Source organism: Aphis gossypii, chromosome X, assembly GCF_020184175.1.
Source record: "Aphis gossypii isolate Hap1 chromosome X, ASM2018417v2, whole genome shotgun sequence".
NCBI classification, from domain to species: Eukaryota; Metazoa; Arthropoda; class Insecta; order Hemiptera; family Aphididae; genus Aphis; species Aphis gossypii.
Window position 1 is genome coordinate 9,430,967 of NC_065533.1, and position 19,423 is coordinate 9,450,389.

The 19,423-nt window shown below is 26.9% G+C and overlaps 2 protein-coding genes across 4 annotated transcripts in view; both read right to left on the reverse strand.

Annotated features, from left to right (window-relative positions):
* LOC126552088 (U4/U6 small nuclear ribonucleoprotein Prp4-like) overlaps positions 1-5,404 on the reverse strand; it is a 6,002-nt gene extending 598 nt beyond the window's left edge. The window contains exons 1-8 of one of the 3 annotated variants that reach the window (XM_050206578.1): positions 5,186-5,404; positions 4,396-4,600; positions 4,166-4,296; positions 3,871-4,075; positions 3,583-3,759; positions 3,283-3,504; positions 2,792-2,899; positions 2,560-2,725 (exon numbers count right to left, since the gene is read on the reverse strand). In XM_050206578.1, coding sequence (XP_050062535.1) covers positions 2,560-2,725; positions 2,792-2,899; positions 3,283-3,504; positions 3,583-3,759; positions 3,871-4,075; positions 4,166-4,296; positions 4,396-4,600; positions 5,186-5,264 — 1,293 coding nt within the window. In that variant the 5' untranslated portion in view covers positions 5,265-5,404. The remainder of the gene's footprint in view (positions 1-2,559; positions 2,726-2,791; positions 2,900-3,282; positions 3,505-3,582; positions 3,760-3,870; positions 4,076-4,165; positions 4,297-4,395; positions 4,601-5,185) is intronic. The other 2 variants (XM_050206577.1, XM_050206579.1) reach the window with 2 other exon arrangements.
* Positions 5,405-12,883: 7,479 nt separating this feature from the next.
* LOC126552089 (uncharacterized) lies at positions 12,884-15,749 on the reverse strand. Its single transcript, XM_050206580.1, has 2 exons — positions 15,253-15,749; positions 12,884-14,989 (listed from the first exon to the last, which is right to left on the reverse strand). Exons 1-2 carry the CDS (start codon positions 15,601-15,603, stop codon positions 14,972-14,974), a joined length of 369 nt encoding a protein of 122 aa, XP_050062537.1. The 5' UTR covers positions 15,604-15,749; the 3' UTR covers positions 12,884-14,971.
* Between the last annotated feature and the right edge of the window lie 3,674 nt (positions 15,750-19,423).

Here is a 19,423-nt window from a genome sequence, read left to right on the forward strand (position 1 = left end):
CTATTAGATTTATTTATAGTAACTGAAGTATTTATTAAAAACATTAAAAATGATTCAAAAATTAGTAAGCATTTTATTTATGTATTTTGATTAACATACCATTAAAAATTAAATTTGTATAGGTGATTCATTTAATTGGGATAACATATTAACAAGTATATACAGACCATTGATTCCACAAATTGTTTCTTACAAAGAATTTGAATATGAACATTCAAAAAAAATCATTAATTTTGAATTAAATAAAGATGATTTAGTAGATGTTGTTCAAGCTTTTGGCCAGTCTCAATTAACTGTTTTCAGAGCATCAGAAGAAGCAAAACGTCGAAGTGCTGTTTTAAGTCACTGTGTTTTTCCTGAAATGATCTTTGCTATTAACGTAATAAAAATAATGTAAAATTGTATAATATACTTCAATGATTTTAATAAGTAATAATTTAATTTGTAGAAAATGTTTTCTAATGTTATTGAAGGAGGGAAAGAAGTATTAAAAAAAATATTAGTTAACATTAAACCTGGAGAAAACTGGAATTTGTTTCAAATATGTTTAAAATTTTTACAATCTTCAGGTAATTATTATAAATACTAAAAAATATTTTAATATTTAATACTTAAAACTTTTGTTTTGTTTTTTTAGGAGAATTTTTACGTGAATTATATTTTGTAGAATCTGAATTCAAAAGTTGTATTTTAACAAATGAACAACGAGCATTAAATGTTTCAAAATACTTATTGGTTGAAGATAAACAAATTGAATTGAAAAATGTCATCAATTTATTAAAAAGTGGTATGTTATTTTTTTAATTTATAAATCATTATTTTATTAGTTATATGTTGGTAAGTTTTAATAGTTATTAAAAATATTATTTAAGTATTTACTTTATTTATCATTTTACGGCTGTCAACTGATTGTGATCTTAACATTGTTGATCTATACAACTTTTCCTTTATAGCACATTATTTACTTATTATATATAATTTCTATTCTATATTTGTATCTATAGATAGTGATTGGAAATTATTTAAGGAACCGATTCAAGCAACAGAAAAATTGTGTTCTCATATATATCAAACTTTTTATAAAATATCATTTAGGCCAATATCATTTTACTTAGAGCAACTAGAAAAAGTAAAATTTAGTAAAGAAACATCTGATGATCACAGACTTTCTCCGAGAGAATATATTACCTAAGTAATGTTATATATGTTTAAATATGACTAAATAATAGGTCTAAATGTTTCTTAAATAAATGCTTAGCAATTTTTTTTTTTTTTAATAGATTGGACAATATTTAATCACACTTCCTCAGCATGTTGAACCATTTTTAGTTCGGGATAATGAAACAGTAACTGTAGTTTTAAATATATCCGATATACGTTACACTGATGCTTCTCTGGAAGAAAGTTTTACATATGTCTTATTAAGGATTTTAGCAAGAAATACATGTTATGTATATGTAGAACAGATACAGTCACTAAGAGAATTAAATAATTTGGCTGCTCAACAAATAGCTGCAGATATTGGTAAATCTTTTATGAATGAATTTTATACAATAATTGTTTAACAACACTAATAATAATATAATGATAACTGATAAGGTTAAATAATAAAAAATATATATATATCAGTATTGATTTTTCATTATGCCATTTAATTATTAGAATATGAATTCACTATTTTCTCAAAAGTGTAATGTTTTACTTTTATTCCTTCTAAAGGTATAAAAAATAATTAAGTATTAATGTAATATAAATTTGTTAGCTTACACCATTTATTATAAATATTAGTATTTGTAATCAATTGTCTATTTTACACATACAGCTATGTAGTTAAGCTTTAAGTGAAGCGATAATAGACTAGTTTTAAGGATTTCAATTGTAAAAATGTTTTTATTCAATTTTATAAGTTTTATTGTTTTTAAAGGATTTTAAATTAATATTAGATAAATATCGCTTGGTAAATAAAAAATGTATAGTGGAAGCCTTACATAGAATAGACATTTTAGTATACTCGTATAAAATCTATAATCAATCGATGTGTGTGTTAATAATTTTTGTTTTATTTACTTATTCATTCAAAAATATATTATTTCAGAATACTTGGGATATGTATTGGAAGAATTAGGAGTCAAACTCAATGAGACTATTGTACAAATTATGGATTTATTAAGACTAGAAAGTGATGAATACATAATGAAATCATCGTCCATTGCTGCTTCAAAAGTAGCGGCAGTAATAGCAAAAATTAGAAATATTAGATAAAAAAAAAAATGCAATGTATTTGAAAACTATATTATTTTTACAAGTATAAAATAACACATTTAATTATCTGAACTCAACAATTATGTTGTGTATTCAGGAGCCCATAATTTAAATGTTCTATCATATGATGAAGATGCTATATATTTTGAATCTGGAGATATGTCAACTCCCATTATTTTGTTGTCATGTCCAGATAGCGTTTTTAACATTTGCCATGTTTTATTTGCCCATATCTATAGAGTAATTAAACGTTTTTATTAAACAAAACAATAAAATTTATTTAATTATTATTAATACCTTGATTGTGTTGTCGTATGAGGAAGTGACTATAAAATGACCATCAGGTTGATATCTCAGTCCTGAAACAAGATTCATGTGTGCTGGAATAGTGTATAAACATGCTCTTTTTCTAACATCCCAAATACGACATGTGTTATCTTCACTACCAGTGGCCATTTGATAACTAGAAATTAAAGTTATTTTAGTTGTGAATTAAGTTATAAGTTTTAGTTAAAAAGGTAAAAATTACCCATTGGGAGAAAAGTCTATACTGTATATTGACTTTAAATGACCTTCCATAAACATAATACATCTTCCTGTGCGCAAATCCCAAACACGTCCAAAAGCATCCAGGCCTCTGTGAACACATAATAAAAATTGATTTTTTTTTTTTAGAATACTAGGGTGGATTATTTTATCACTCATTATTTTAAAATTTATTAAATTTTTTTTAAATATTAATTATTATATTTATAAATATATATATTTTTTTACTTTTTTACTTTTTTGAATGAAACATGCATTTTTAATTTCATATTCTGAAGCAAAATATTAAATTATATTTTTTTGGACTGAAAATTAAATTAAAAAAATATTTTCAAAAACTTTGATAGATTTGAAATAATGAGTGTTGTTTGTTGAAAGAATCACCCAGTTAATAGTATTAATACTAAAAAATATAAAAATACCATTAATACTAAAAGATATAAAACTACTATTAAAATACACAATTATAATTACCCAGTTGCAACAATTGACCCATCACACTGAAACGACATACAATAAACTGGTTTACAATGTCCTTCTTGATGGAGAACTTCTTCCGCTTGTTCTAAATCCCATAATCGCCAAGAATTATCAAAACAGCAAGTTCCTAAAAATCGACCAGATGGATGAAAATCTGTTCTTGAAACTCTAAATGGTGCATGACCTTCCAGGTCTGCTATTGGTTCTTCTTTTTCACTAAAAAAACAAATATTTTTATAACACAGTGTTTTATGTTTTATGACATATTTCATACGAACAAAGCAGGTAAAATACCTATTCATTGACCACAGTTTAACAGAACCATCACTGGCACATGACGCTAGATCTAAGACATTTCCAGTACTGCAGGCATGTGGATTAAATGTGATAGAACAGACATTACAATTATGTCCTCTAAATGTTTTGACTAATGTACAATCAGGAACTGACCATAATTTACACAAACCGCTCCTGAAATAAGTGTACAATTAAATAAAACAATAATTAAAAGAAAAAAATAGTTCAAATGGACATTTTTTTTTTAGAAAAAAAAAAGCTCATCATAAAATAAAAATAATTTACCAAGATGATGTAGCTATATATTGAGAGTTGGGACTAAACCGGCAGTATGATATTGGTCTAGTATCACCAATTTGACTACAATAAATAGAAAGAGATGTTGTATATTTGTGTAAATCTTGTAAGCGAGCTGTAAGTGTTGATTCAGGTATGCTAGCTTCCTCTCTGAGCGATTTCAAACGAAAATGTGCTTTTAACAATGAATACTCTAAAAGAATTATTATTTTTCCAAAATAAAAATATTTTTTTAAGTTTAAATATTAAGCTATTTAAAACATATATAATTTATAATACATACCTGCCATAAATAAGCGTGCATCTAGTAGTGAAGGTGGTCCTTCATGGTACCAGGTTGTATCTTGATCTTTGATTTGCTGTCGTTTCTCTTTTTCTTCTTCTGGTTTTTTTGCTACAACATCTTCTCCTACTCTAAAACAAATTAATTTTTAGTATGTTAATTCTAAATCCCAATGTTATCAAAATAGTAATTCATCAACTAATACATTCATGAAAGTCAATTTTAAATACCTTGAAAGTAGTTCTCGCAATCTATTTCTTCTTTCTGCCGGTCCTTCCCCAAACAAGCATATGGCTTGTCCAAGCTTCCTGAGGTTTTTTTTAACTTCATCATCATCAGTAGAGACTTGCACGTGACGGGCTTTTTTTTTACGTTCGAATTCTTCAAGTAATGCTTGTCTGTCTTTAGACATAGCATCTTCCAAATCAAAATATTCTGTAAAAAACAATTATTTGATACAAATACTTAACAAATCGATTTAGTTGAATTTATTTAAGTTTATCTAATCCTGTTTTAGTTACCACCTTAATTATAATACTTTTTCAATAATTTACTACTCGATACCTATTTAAGGAGGGGGGGGATTGATAGGGTGTATTATATCGAAAAAATATTACTTCATGGAAATAAATATCAGGCCTTGAAGAATTTTTGGATTTTGGTAACTATATTTTTATTTGAAAAAAGAAGACTTCCTACAGACCGCATCAAACTCTGATTTTTATTTTATTAAAAAGAAATAGTAAAATATAATTTATACAAAATTGCTTAAAATTGTATTATTTTTTAAGACAGATTATTAAGTTTAAGATTAAAATATTAAAAAAACGGAGATCGATGCGGCCTGTAGAATATTACCCTCCATTAGTTAAAAAAAAATGCGTTTATGTTAAAACGGAAATGGTACGATCAACGCGGATAATAGGACGACAGATTAATGTTGGCATCACTAAAACGATTTACCTCACGTATCTACCTTTAAGTATACATTTAGTAATAATAATATAATAATATTTGTACCAGCATTTCTGGAGTTGATTTGCTCGTTTATATCGTCCAGCAAGCCGAAAATGAAACGGACATTTTCACTGGACTCCATAGCGTTCGGTGCCGGTGTACTATCGTTGCCCTTTGGTCTCCGCAACTGGTGTGAACACGCAAAAGCCGAATGGGGCGAGGAAAAAATTGAAAAAAATGGGTTTGACAATCACCGACAGAGGTAATGCACGAAGAGAACACAATTGTCTTTCGTCAATATGGCATTATGGCGCGTTCAGGCGTTCGGCTATGGTACTATAATATTGTTATCATCGTTATAACCTCCTATCCACGAATTAAGATATACAGGATACACAACGAGCAGTTATCAGTTGTTATAATAACGTTCTTCGTTCTTGAATTGACAGGTAGCGCTTGAAAGTGGAAGTGGCGAGTTTTGTACTAATATCTATTATCCATTACCGTTAGTACAATACTACAAATTACAATAGTACCTAGTTGCGTACTGCGTAACGTCATTCAATTAATAATTTGAAATTCATAACATGAAATTTGAGATGTTTAAAAATTAAAATTATACTTATATTAGTTATATTTATTTATTTTCCAACATAAGAATCAAGAAGTATGTATAAGTGATGTTCCGATATAAAATATATTTAATTTTAAATAATTATAAAATAATAAATGATATGTTATGTTTGTTGTATATTTGTATATTTATCATATTTTATACTAATAAATTAATTAGTAGGTAACTAATTTGGATAGTTTTTTTTTAACTTTGTTTTTACTCTTTAGTTGATGATTAGAAAAATATGTATGTTGTCTCATTCTCATTACAATATAAGTTGTGAATATATACTCAACTATATCATTTTTGTGTTCAATACACGGAAACGGAATCAAATAATTAAATTTAAAAAAGTCATCAATGGTGTCTTCAAATACATTTTGACTGTCAGCATGTTTGGAAAATGACATCTCAATTTGTCTAATAAGTATAAAAAAATTGTTATCAGGGTGAGTCAAAAATCCTTTAGATTTTAAATTGACTAGTTGAGCAGTTTCAGAATTACAACTGTTTTCTGAATTTTTTATGCCCAATAAACAAGTTTGACAATTTGTTTTTTTACTAATTTTTCTTGCCAGGTATCTATCAAATTAAAACAATGATATCATTCAGTTAGCTTAAAATAAAAGTACATTATTTATCAGCACAAAATATTTCAACACAATATAAGTTACCCAGATAAATAGTACACAACACACTCAAAAGTAGCATTGTCATCAAAATTATGTTTTTGAAAGATATCATCAATATCCCATCTACCATCTTCTACGATAGTGTCTAAGTAAGTTTTTAATTTTGATATTTTTTTCTCTCTTATTTCTATTGTATTTTCTGCCATTGCATCTTTTAAATCGGACATACTTATTAACGGTACATAATCTGAATCTAAATAAAGAAAATTATATTTTTTATTATATTAAATTGATGTATTCTTTAAAAATATATGTTATTGAAATTATTATTTCTAGTGTACCTTCAGATAGTGTACAATTTCCAGTTTTGGGGGGCTTAATCAAAGAGTACACTGAAAGTAATCTAAAAAGTTGTAAGAATGTCGGACATGAAGGGTGATCATTAGGACCAGCAGATTGTCGTATGATTCCAAAAAACTTCTAAAATATATGTTACAAAAGTTATATTATAAAAAATTTATAGAAAAATAACATTTTAAGAAAAGTACAAACTTCTAATGAATCTTGATTAAATTTAGAAGAAAGGACATAATTAAAACCACATTCATCTAATAAAAATAAAGATAAGTCAATTGTGGAATGCAAAGTAATTCTCAATGATTCGGCTGTGTTTTTAGTTAGGAATTCTTCATCTTTTATATGTCCTTCAGATAATTGATTCTCTCATTCATCTAGCCATATTAAACTTTGATTCAATACCTATAATTAATAATATACATTAGATCATTCATAAGCCAAATATTATGATTGAAACATAAATATGTAAAACATGAATATACCAAATTAATGTACAAGCAATATAAATAATACTTAGCTTTAAGTTCCACAAACAAAACGGCTGACTACTAACATAGAATTATTAACTAATTAATACACAACTCAAACACTTGGCCACAAACACATAAAAAACCTCTATATCTTGACTCCTTTTCCTAATGCCTTCAGCTGGGAATTTTCGATTCATAGCATCAAACATATTATTCATCAGTAGTGTGAAATTTTCAGTCCCTAAAGAATCTTTTAAATCTATACATTTTTGATCACGATAAAATTTCAATCCAATAGCCATTGATTTACTAAACAGCTAAATATACAACATACGTCAATAAAATAAAATTAAAAAAAATATTATTAAGTTTTAAATCTATGATCAAATTAATCAAAATTCTGCAGTTGTAACCTGTGTGGCGTATTTCACTTTCATTTTTGTTAAGCTGTTTAATTCTATATGGTTTTTAGTGATTTTAGGACAAATTTTTAAAGGATGTAATGAGTCTAGTTCAAATACTTTACAATAATGTTGCCATTTTACAGAGTCCTTTAAAGGATGTACCTAATAAAAAATAATTTAAATGTTTTATTTTATATTATAGTAATATATGTATTAAGTTTTGCTTACTTTCAATATTTTTTTTTGTTCCAAACGGTTTTTAACATTCTTGATAGTATGAGGGGCGTCACAAAATACAAAAACTTTTCGTCTGCTGTCAAATGGGTTTTCAAAATAATTTTTTAAATTATCCTTACTTCCACAGACTCCTAAATGCTTAAACATAGTTTTGTTTGTAGCCGCACCATCGCTCGTTAAACCTAAAATTTGTAATCCAGCATCTTCTACCAATAATATAGCTTTTATAACTAGCTGAGTTAGATCAATACCTAGGTACAATGAAATAAAATGTTATGTAAAATGCAATTATAGTTAAAATAACTAATATAGACAAAAAAACTAAAGGAGTAGAAAAACATTTCATACCCTTAACTGGTCCTTTTGATACAAAAACAGCTATCGGTTGAGTGACATTATCTCCTAAACTCTGCCACATAAAAACTAGGCCATGGTCTGCAAGCTCAGAGCTATCTGCTTTATTGTCAACTTCACCACCAAAGTCTTCTAACCCATTATATGTTAAATTCCTACTATTAACATTTATACTAGTCCGAAGAAAAATTTCATCAATCAACAATATTCCTTTCTTTTGATTTTCAGTTTTAGATAAAAATTTTTTTTTCAATAATTTAAAGAAACTATTGTCAAACCCACACTCTCCTTTAATTGCTAAAAGATGTCTTCTTACAGTGTTCACACAAGGTAATGGTAAAACATTATGATCTCTAAGAAACTTATAGCCTGCAGAAGAGCTATAAAAAAAGATTTATTGTATTAAAATTAAATGCATTTATAAAATATATAAATAACAAACATATTACCGAATTTGGAATAATAAACACAGCATCATCCAGCTTTGGGAATACCTTCTATTTTTTGTATTTTTTACTTTAGCACTTGAAATTATCTGCTGTAGTAAATCTGATTGCATATTTGACAACCCATATTTTTTAATTATATCCAAAACAGAAATTTTTGAAATTGCTTGTAGTTTTTGTTTGTTTTCATTTAAGCTAGATTGTAGTCTTTTTATTTTTAAATTTGACCTATTAACTCTTACTTTCATAATTTGTCTATTATTCCTTAATTTTTTCAATACGGCTTTTTTACTAGGAGAAAAATATGGATTAACTTTTTTTCCGCCTAATAATCTATACTGTCTCTTTTTAATAGAATACATAAGCCTTTTACACATCAAACATATATTACTAAAAATAATATAAAAATACATAAATACCTAATGTAATTATTAATTTTTAAACATAGATATAATACACAATATTTATTTACCTGCTATCAAGCAATATTTTTGAACAGTTAACATGTTTCCAGTTACCATTTACAACTTCATATTGAGAACCATTTACAGATTGTGAATTAGGAAACTTTGAGACAGGAACAGATCCATAACAAACATTTACTGAATCAAGCATGGAAATAATACTTGAAACTGTATCAGCGGTAATTGTAGTTATAGTTGGACAAATAAACATTTTTTGCTCTTCAGTAGACAATATTTTATTAAAAATATGTATAAACAGCTCTGAATCTGTAAAATAAATTACTCTATGATGTATATAATACATTAATTTAATGTATACAATTAACCATTGAATTCATGATTGTGACATGTATATTATTATTAATGAAAAAAAAAATGCAATAAAAAAAACAATAATTAATACCTGTAGTTACAATTAGCTGTATTTCTTTGATAATTTTTGTTGTACAATCCCATTTTGAAAAATGATACTACTGCTTTATTTTTAATTTCTATTAAATCACTAAACCAAGCAGCAGGTAATCTAATTGTAGCATGTAACTCTGAAATAGTATCACGAATGGACAAATTCTGTCTGGTAATACTATCATCATTTGAAGTCCAATTCATGGTTGTATCATTAAGATCAGCCTATAATATTTATAGTTAAATATAATAAAAATATTAACAAATATTAATGATTAATCTATTTATGAATACCTCCTTAGATTCAACTAATGTCAACATTTCATTTGTTAAATTATAAGATTTTTTATCAAGATCATTTTGTACCTATAAAATACATTAAAAAAAAAAAAAAAAATAAACACTTATAATTATGCAAGGAAACAAAATTAATAAATGCATAAGTACTTCGTTTCCAAGTAATTTAGTATTACTGTCACAGATAACTTCAATTGACCCTAGGTTATACTGATTTTTATTTAGTAATAATTTGGGAACTGCTCCAATTTTCAGACGAGGTCTCTTAAGACATCTATAATCAATTATTAGGTATAGTTTCACTAAAAATTATATTACCTTTTTATAAATATGAACATTATAATTTATTGTTTTTTTGGAATGAGTGCTCACCGAATACTTATTACTTCCTGTACCAGACTCCCAAGTATCTATTATATCCTCCTTTTCAAAATGTGCACTACAAACTTTAAATTTTGTACTCAAGGAAATACCAATCTCCCTCTCCCAAATTATAATTGAATTTGCTGGGACACCAAATCTTGATTTTGCCAATGACTGGCAATTTGGTACACAACATTTAGCAGACATAATAATTATTTACCTACTTAAGGTTTTTAATATTTATTACTAACAACTATGAGTCTAAACTCTGAAAAATAAGTCAAAAAACACGAATTACCTATCTTCATTCGTGTCAAAAACCAAAGTAAATTAATAACAATTCCCGCCAAAATATCAAATGTAAATATTTATAAATTCGGATTAGTTCCAATCACTGCCACTGATTAGTTATTAGCGCTCTGTATCTATTTGATGAACCAGCACCGTCAGAAACAAGAGTTTGTTGATAACAGGTTCTCGTTGTGTATCCTGTATATCTTAATTCGTGCTCCTATCTATACTAGCCATAATGACGTCACGGAGGTAGATCATTATTCCGTGAAAAGTGAAAACGTAATTACTGCGCATGCCTGGTTAAGTTTTAAGACGGATATACGCAATGAATTTATTGTTTAATCGTGCGATAAAACTACTTGGTAATCGATTATTTAATATACAAATTATATTATACTAAATTATCATCAATACGGCGATTGAACATTAATTGAGCCGCAGAATGGATTTTAACTTTTAAACGGTCGAGCTTGAGTGGCTGTAGCCGAATAATACAATTTATTTTGTCATGGGTATTATCACGAAAACACAATATCGACAGCAACAGCTGCTGCTGCTGCAGTACTACAGATTATTGATTAAAAATTTAAAATGAAATATTTCATACTACATAACTACCTATTACAATTGATTATAAATACTACTTACTAGTATATTTTATAATCAATGCTATTACTGTGATAGTGTGATGTATTATTATTTGTTAAACATTTTAATAATACAACATTAAATTAGATATAAATGGACAGTGGATGATAAACGCCTCTGTCTCGTTAGAGTGACGAGTCTCGAATCCTAATCGGACAGTCGTAATAATATTATGAGGTATCATAGATAATAAAGAATGGATAGGCCATTCGCCCTTATCATACGTTCTCAAACAATTATGAATGTAGGTGCTTTTATTATTAATCCATATATATACCGTGTGTTCACCAATTTAGGGAACACTGAATTTCTCGGCCGGATTATTTTTGAATAAATCGAATTTTTTTTTACAAGCTAGTGGTATATAAATACACATTTTCAGATAAATTTCAAATTTTTAACCCCTTCGGTACGCGCATGCGCAATGCAACTTATGTTTTTTTTAATAGCAACTGGTGTTTTTGATACCAAATTCGGATATACTGAATTTTTTTAAGTCATTTTGACCAATTAACCATGGCTCTAAAACCAAAATTGACTGAATGAGAGCCATTCAAATCTTAAAAAATAATACATTTTTACAATTCATTATAAAATGCATAAAACCATTTTAATTATTTATTATTGGTTTCTTTTTGAATATCTTTACGTATTTTTTTTTCTTATACGTGTTATAAATAAAATTAACATAATATGGATATAAAATTATTTAATTAAAATTGATTACAACAGTTATTTTATAAAATATGAAGTTATCGAGGTTCTAAATAATAAGATAATCTTAATTGACATAGTTATTCAGATAATTTAATACTAGATAATCAGAAGTTATTACAATAATATGCATTTATTGCACATTAATATTCACTATTATTAGATGTTTAATACCATTAAGCGGTAAATTATATCTACCTATTAATTCGTAATTGTTTAAAGGTAGAAAACCCGTTGTGATTATTAAATTTATACTTGAAAGTTTAGATAAAATGAATCATTTTTATGCTGGTTGTCATACTAGTACGATTAGTTGGGTTAAAATGAACAACCAAGAAAAAGTGCAAATGCTATTAATTTATGGTAAATGCGATAGAAATTCTCGGCAGTCAGCAAGAATGTATGCTGAACAATACCCAGGTCGGTACCATCCACCGTATACATTTTTTATTAAGATAGAATGATTATTGATTAACCATGGAGCATTTTCTGTAAAAGTAGTCCGTAACCAACAAATTAGAGAAAACAATATTAATGAAGATGTGGAACTTCAAGTTTTAGCTTACATTAGATTGAATCCAAGATCTTCGGTTAGACATGTTGGTAGAGAAGTTGGAATCTCATTTGGCCTTGTACATAAAATTAAAAAAAACACAAAATGCATCCTTATAAACCTGACTTAGTTCAACATTTACGACCTGCAGATCCAGAAAGAAGGTTAAATTTCATTGCTTGGTTACTAGTTCAAATCGATACACAACCATTATTTTTAAATCAGATATTATGGACTGATGAATCTAAATTCACGAACAATGGAGTTATTAATAAACAAAATAATCGTATGTGGTCAGATGTCAATCCCCATTTGGGCAATGGATAATCGTTACCAAACTGTGTGGGGTACTAATGTTTGGTGTGGACTTATTGGTGGAAAATTGTTAGGTCCGTATTTCTATGAAGAAAACTTAACTGCGAGACGATATTTATCATTTTTAACAAATGTTTTACCATTAATGTTAGAAAATTTACCATTAGCTACTCGTCAAACCCTCTATTTTCAGCAGGACGGAGCTCCTGCTCATAATGCGCATATTGTTCGAGATTACTTGAATCGGGTATATGAGGGAAAATGGCTTGGCACTTATGGTCCCATTGAATGGCCAGCAAGATCTCCAGATATTACACCACTTGATTTTTTTTTATGGGGACATTAGTTCAATTTTAATAGTATTTTGTATATTAAATAAAATATAATTTGAGTTGTTTCCAAAAATTACATTTACAATGAAAACATCAAAGATTTATCATAGGCCAAAATTATAGTGTTTAATGAGTTAAGTTGCTTATAAGTTATAATTGTATTGGTTATATTAAACATATAGTTATCTAATTTATCATAACTTCTGCAACATAGACTTGCACTTCCCAAAATAGACAATGGTTAAATAATATATGCAACATAAAATAATATAATACACAAATTATAAAAGTTAAAACCAAAAATTACTACTGAATGTTACATAATATAAGATTCTAATTGATATTTATACATGTTACTTTAACAGGACAATTTGAAGCGAAGACTGCTGTGTCACATTTGCTGTGTGAAGTTTGCTGCAAGACTTTGAAAAAGAAAAACTAAACCATGGTTTGCTTTTGACCTTGAACTCTTGAATTCTCTAAGTTAGAGCATATTAAAAAACAATCTAAAAATAGCCTGAAGCATAAATATTAAATAATCACATTTATCAATGACGATTAACGATATTTTTATATTTTTTATCAATATATCATAATACTTGACTTTGTAAAATAGTTAGCTTAGTCCCAAGGGAGGGGGCTATTTCCCCCTTAGCCCCCCCTTAAACCCACCCCGGCTTAGTAGAGTAAGAAGGGTAGTAAAAAATGCATTTGGAATTGTATCTTTAGTTTTCAGGTGTTTACAAAAACCATTTTTATTACAACCAAAAACTTCAGAAATTAAAGTTATGGTAAAATCGTTAACTTACATTATTTTTAGAAAGAGCATAGCTTTAATAGATTTACTCGCCATCAGGGACTTTTGATTTTGAAGATATGGTGAAATAATGCCACTGAACTGGAGATTGAATGAAAATGGAATTACGTCAATGTTAACCATAAGAAGTGTACCACAGAGAAATACAATTGTGGTAGAAGAAATTAAGGAATTAATTGCTGTTGACATTGTTGCTGCTTACATAAATGTCTTTCCAAATATTTCTCCTATGTCTTTTAAGGTTACTACTTTTGGAATATTCGATCTCAACCAATTGGTGACTTGTATCGTAATAAGTAGATATTGGTTTCATCACTCCAACATCCAAAGGCTTAGGCGGTGTGCACAATGAGGAGCAAAACATAACATCACTACACCATTTTCTCTAGCGAAATCTATCAAATTTATATTTTTAGTATGTGATGCATGACCATCTAGTAATAATAGAACTAGATTATTCTTAGAAGCATGAGTAAACTGAATAAATTTTTGTAGCCATCTATAAAATATATCAGTTTGCATCCAACCTGATGGATTGAATTCAGCAGTAAACCCTGGTGGAAAATTGCAGATATTCCAAATTTGTACGTACTCAGGAAAATATCATCACTGGGGGCATATAGATGCCTGAAGCACTTACGTAGAGTTCGACGGTTACTGTTTGTCCTCGTTCTGCTGATGTTAGAAATCTAACTTGTTTACGACTATTTGAATCTAAGATTTTGGATTTGGGTTTCGGCACATAACTAATTCCAGGTGCATCACAGTTGAAAATTCAATCTGATTGAAATTTGTATTTATCAAGCACTTCACCCAGCTTACGAAAAAATGTTGTAATCACTAAACCCATAGCTCTGGCTGCTGATGTTTTTTCTGGTACTCGAAATGATAAGTCTGAATACCTCTAAAAAAATCCTTTGAGCCATTCATAACCAGCTTCTTTTTTACCATTAGTAAAATTATGATTTTTATTATTTTTCATTGCAAGATGGCCAGTTTTCTAAAATCCCCTGAACTTAGAACAAAATGTCTTCTTTTCATTAATTTGAGGTAAGCAACTAACTCTTTTTCTTCATTAACTGAATATACTGTAGTTATAGGATCCATATTAACTTTTAATACTTCTGTATTTTATTTTTTCTTGTTTACCTTTAAAAACAATTTTTATTTACCAAATTGATATTAAAATAATAATACTATGAGGTAATGTATAGTATAATATTTTTTTTATATAAAAAGTAACATAGGTAATTTACCTATATTAAATATATATATTATCTAATTATAAAATAATGTATAACATTATAAATTATAATTATAATCAGATAACTACCATTCTTAACAATGTACTCTTAGGAAGTTCATAGGCATCTTGAACTTCTCTTTAAGTCATAGCCTTATCATTATATTACCTTTCCATCAAACGGTTGATGTTCGGCGGAAGTACGATCGGAGCGGGCTCTTTGTCTCCTGTCTTGTGCTTGGCGACCACTACAATGGTTTTGTCCGCCTCCTGCCTGCGGGCTGTCCATTCGTCGGTAGTCATGTCCGACACGACACCGCTGCGGTGTTTGGACAGCCACAGGACTTAGGATAATATTATTACCATTGGACACGTTGATATTTCCTCCAATAGCTTTTGGTTCGCCATCACTGTCAGTGGCAGTTAAAGAAGATAAACGGATACGTTCTTGGTCTTCTAATGAACCATAATGTATTGTTTTTTGTTTTCTTACGTAAGTAATTTCTTCGTCGTCTGACATCTTGAAAATATAATCGGAGTTTTTAAAACCACTACACAAATATAAAAAACTATAATAAGATTATTAGAACACTTTTTTAAATGATTTCTTGTAAAAAAATATTAATATATCAAAAGTTAATCAAAATATATTGCTGTTTAGTGTTTATGCCTATCGGTTTTCGGTAAACAAAAATATCGGTTTATGATATCAGCTGCTAAGAAAGATGTTAGGGTACTTTTATAATATCATAATTTGTGAAGATAAGGATGTGTCACTATACAGTGATAAATGTATAGTATTCATAAAGTATTATACAATATTTAATTTATTTAAGTAAGATTTATATATTATTTAAAGTGATATATTCTTACCTAAATTATTAATTATTATTAAGACTAAAGACTTCAGTTTGAATCTTAAATATTATCTCATTAAGTGTTTAAAATACTTTTTAAACCCAATCAGACAACATCTTCAAATACATAAAAATAATGCATGGCCTTTGGCCCTCAAAGAAAATTGATGTACCTAATTACGGATTATTATAATACAGTATAGTATGTTAGTATGTGGTATTATATTATTTATGATAATTCAAAATAGTTAAAGTTTTTCCAGTAGGAACTTGCATTGATTCATGATGTTGAAGAGATAATCATAATTACAAAATATGAAATAAATAAATGGTTTTATATTTATTTGTAATGTTATTTCAATCAATATTATGTTGTAATAAATAAATAAAAATATTAAATGTTTTTATTGTCTTACTATTGCGTAATAAAGTAAAATTTTTGACAAAAATTTAACTATATTTTTAATAAGTATATTTTACCAAATTGATCTAATTTTAAATGTTTACCTATTATTGTAGGTATATAGCTTGAAAGGTTTTTTTAAATTTTATTTTTTTGAAATAAGTTATGATCATTTTAAAACTTACAAAAAATCAGAACATATAGGTCAAAAATATCAAATGTTTCAAACAATTTTAAACTTAAAACTATAATAATATCTTTTTTGATAATGAATGATTTTTAATAAGTGTAAAGTCTAACAATTAACAATACATTTTTCTGTGTTAGGTATACATTTTAATTAAAATTTAAAATTGATAAAAAAAAAAAAAAACAATTATATAAAACATTTCAAGATATAAAGTTAGGTTAGGTGTTTGTTCTTAGGTATATTTACGTAAATAATTATTATATAGATTGTAAATTGGATCTATTGTTTATAATACTATAGGAAATTAAGAATTTTTAAGTTCTTCTTAGATAACTATTATTCAACAATTTAAAAATCAGAAAAACAAAAATCAATTAAGATCCTTTTGGTAATGAGCTCACAAATTTGTAAAAAAATGTAGTCAACTTAAGGTGACTTGAAATTGGCAATTTTTCTTGTTCAAACTACCAATTAATTCATATTATTACATTACAAGAAATTCAAAATCAGGTTTAGATTTATCGGATTAACATAATAGATTATAATCAGATCTACAGATAACTGTTGATAAATTATTTAAATTTAAAATTGCATTATGCTTTCTTTGATAAATAAATAGTTTTTTTTTATATATATATTATAATGTCCATAGTTAACATAATAAGGTGCAAATCAGTTTTTATATTAGAATCAAATCATAGGAGTGATCGGTTTAATGAAATACAAATTTATAAATAATATTAACTAAAATAAAAGAATAATTTATACATAATTTAGTTTAAATATTGTCTATACAGTACGTATATACAGGTCCTACTACCCATAGGCCATATTATTATATATGTAATGTAAAGCGTGAAAAAACGTACATTCCAGTACATACAGTGATCAAATTCAACGTAAAACGTTAACGACGATGAACGTCGTGTGTGAAATGTTAGTATATTATTACTCTTTTAAAAAGGTAGTAATGATCTTTTACCATGCACTCTTATTAATTTAATGAACTCTGTCATCCTGTCAAGTAATTTATTTTAAACATTTTCATTTAAACCTTAACTTGGTACTTCATTATCATATTTGTGTTGGATGTTAAAGAGGTCAAACCAGTTATTAAACAAAGAAACTACTTGTAATGCCTGTTATTTAAATGTAAACAATTTAATTATTGACACAAGTAAGTGGAAAAATAACATTTGCTTATTCCCAGTTCAATTTATTCATATAATTTCTTTCTTGAAAGAAGGAAATGGCTTTAGCTACTGTATTGGAAAAAATTTATGCTGCCAATTTTACATTCAAACGACCAGTTCCTTGCACAGTTATAGATGCCTTTCACTAAGTTTATATGTTAACTTATAGTCTAGTCCAGTATTTAGGTTTAATAATAATTCAAAAATATTTTTCCCAATAAAATGTCCATTTCTGAGTATATATCCTTTACAAAATATAATATTTTAATAATTTTTAATTTGTACAATAAAAAATAAAGTGTGTGATGATGAGCGCAGGGTTAAATTTAGTGAGGTTGGTTGATATGTCAATGGTGTGTTAAAAATTGTACAAGATACCTCAAAAATCGGGTCCCTGGAAGCAGATCCAATCATCAACCTCAATCTTAAATCAATTTTCATTTCATAACTGCATGATAATTTTCTTAATGTTAATTGTATTTTATGTTAATTATATTATTTGTTTTTGTTACCTTATAATTTTCCAATATTGTTATTATGTTCCAAAATTTGTATAAAAGTAACTATATATAAAAGCCGGCTGGCGTTAATCCATATAAATAAATAAATGATACAAAAAAAATGGAAGATAAACTTACCAATGACAGTCAATAAAAAGCTTATGTGTTAATCTAAATATTTTGAATCAACATTATAATATAGGTACTACAAGTTATATTTATTTATTAATATTACTTTTATCTTCCAGATTGTTCTGACGGTTAATGGGAGACAGTTTATCAAAGTTAGTGAAAAAATTATCTGCAGAATGAACATCTCTTTAGAATCTAGGTTTTTTTTTTTTTTTGAAATATAATAAGATGTTTGATATTAATGATTATTAATTATATAAATAGATAGTATATACCTAATATCCTTATCTAAGTTAAAACAATTTTCATAATAACTATTATAATAATATTATGTATATTAAAATTTTTTTTATTGTTATGATTTATATTATCAATATTGTTTATTTATTTTTAAAATATAAATAATAAAAATAAAAATTATGATTATTCGAAAAATGTTTATGAATATAAAATAATTAAATGCACTTATTATATTTCATTTTCATGATTTACATATTTTTCTTACGAAAGCAATTTCGAAAATTTAAAAATGTATTTAAGTGACGAATATAAGAAATTAAAAAGCCGATTAAAAGTTGGATGGAACAAGCTTCTTCAAGAATAAAATATGTTAAAATAAATTTTGTATTTAAATTAAAAATTTTAATACACAAAAGCATTCTGAAAATCTAAAAAAAATGTTTTTGTTATTTTTGATCATGTTGTTTTAAATTGTTTTATTATAAGTAAATATGACAGGCATTAAGTCTAAAATAAACTTTATTACCTATTATTATTCATATTTTATTTTTTCAAGATATTTAAAAGAAATCATTCTGGTCTCGACCTTTTTCTACCTTCGCTGACGCGTATTGTTCGTCTCCGTTATCGGTCGTAACATTTTCCTAGCTATATGTATATTATATATAAATATATTTAATCGAGCATACGGCAATGTCGTCTACAACTCAGAAAGGCGACAACAACCTATCCCTAGATCGTAAATCCACATCTTAAATGTGCTCGCAATAAGGCGACAACCTTTATTTGATTTGATTATTAATGTTTTTTTTTTACTAAAATAAA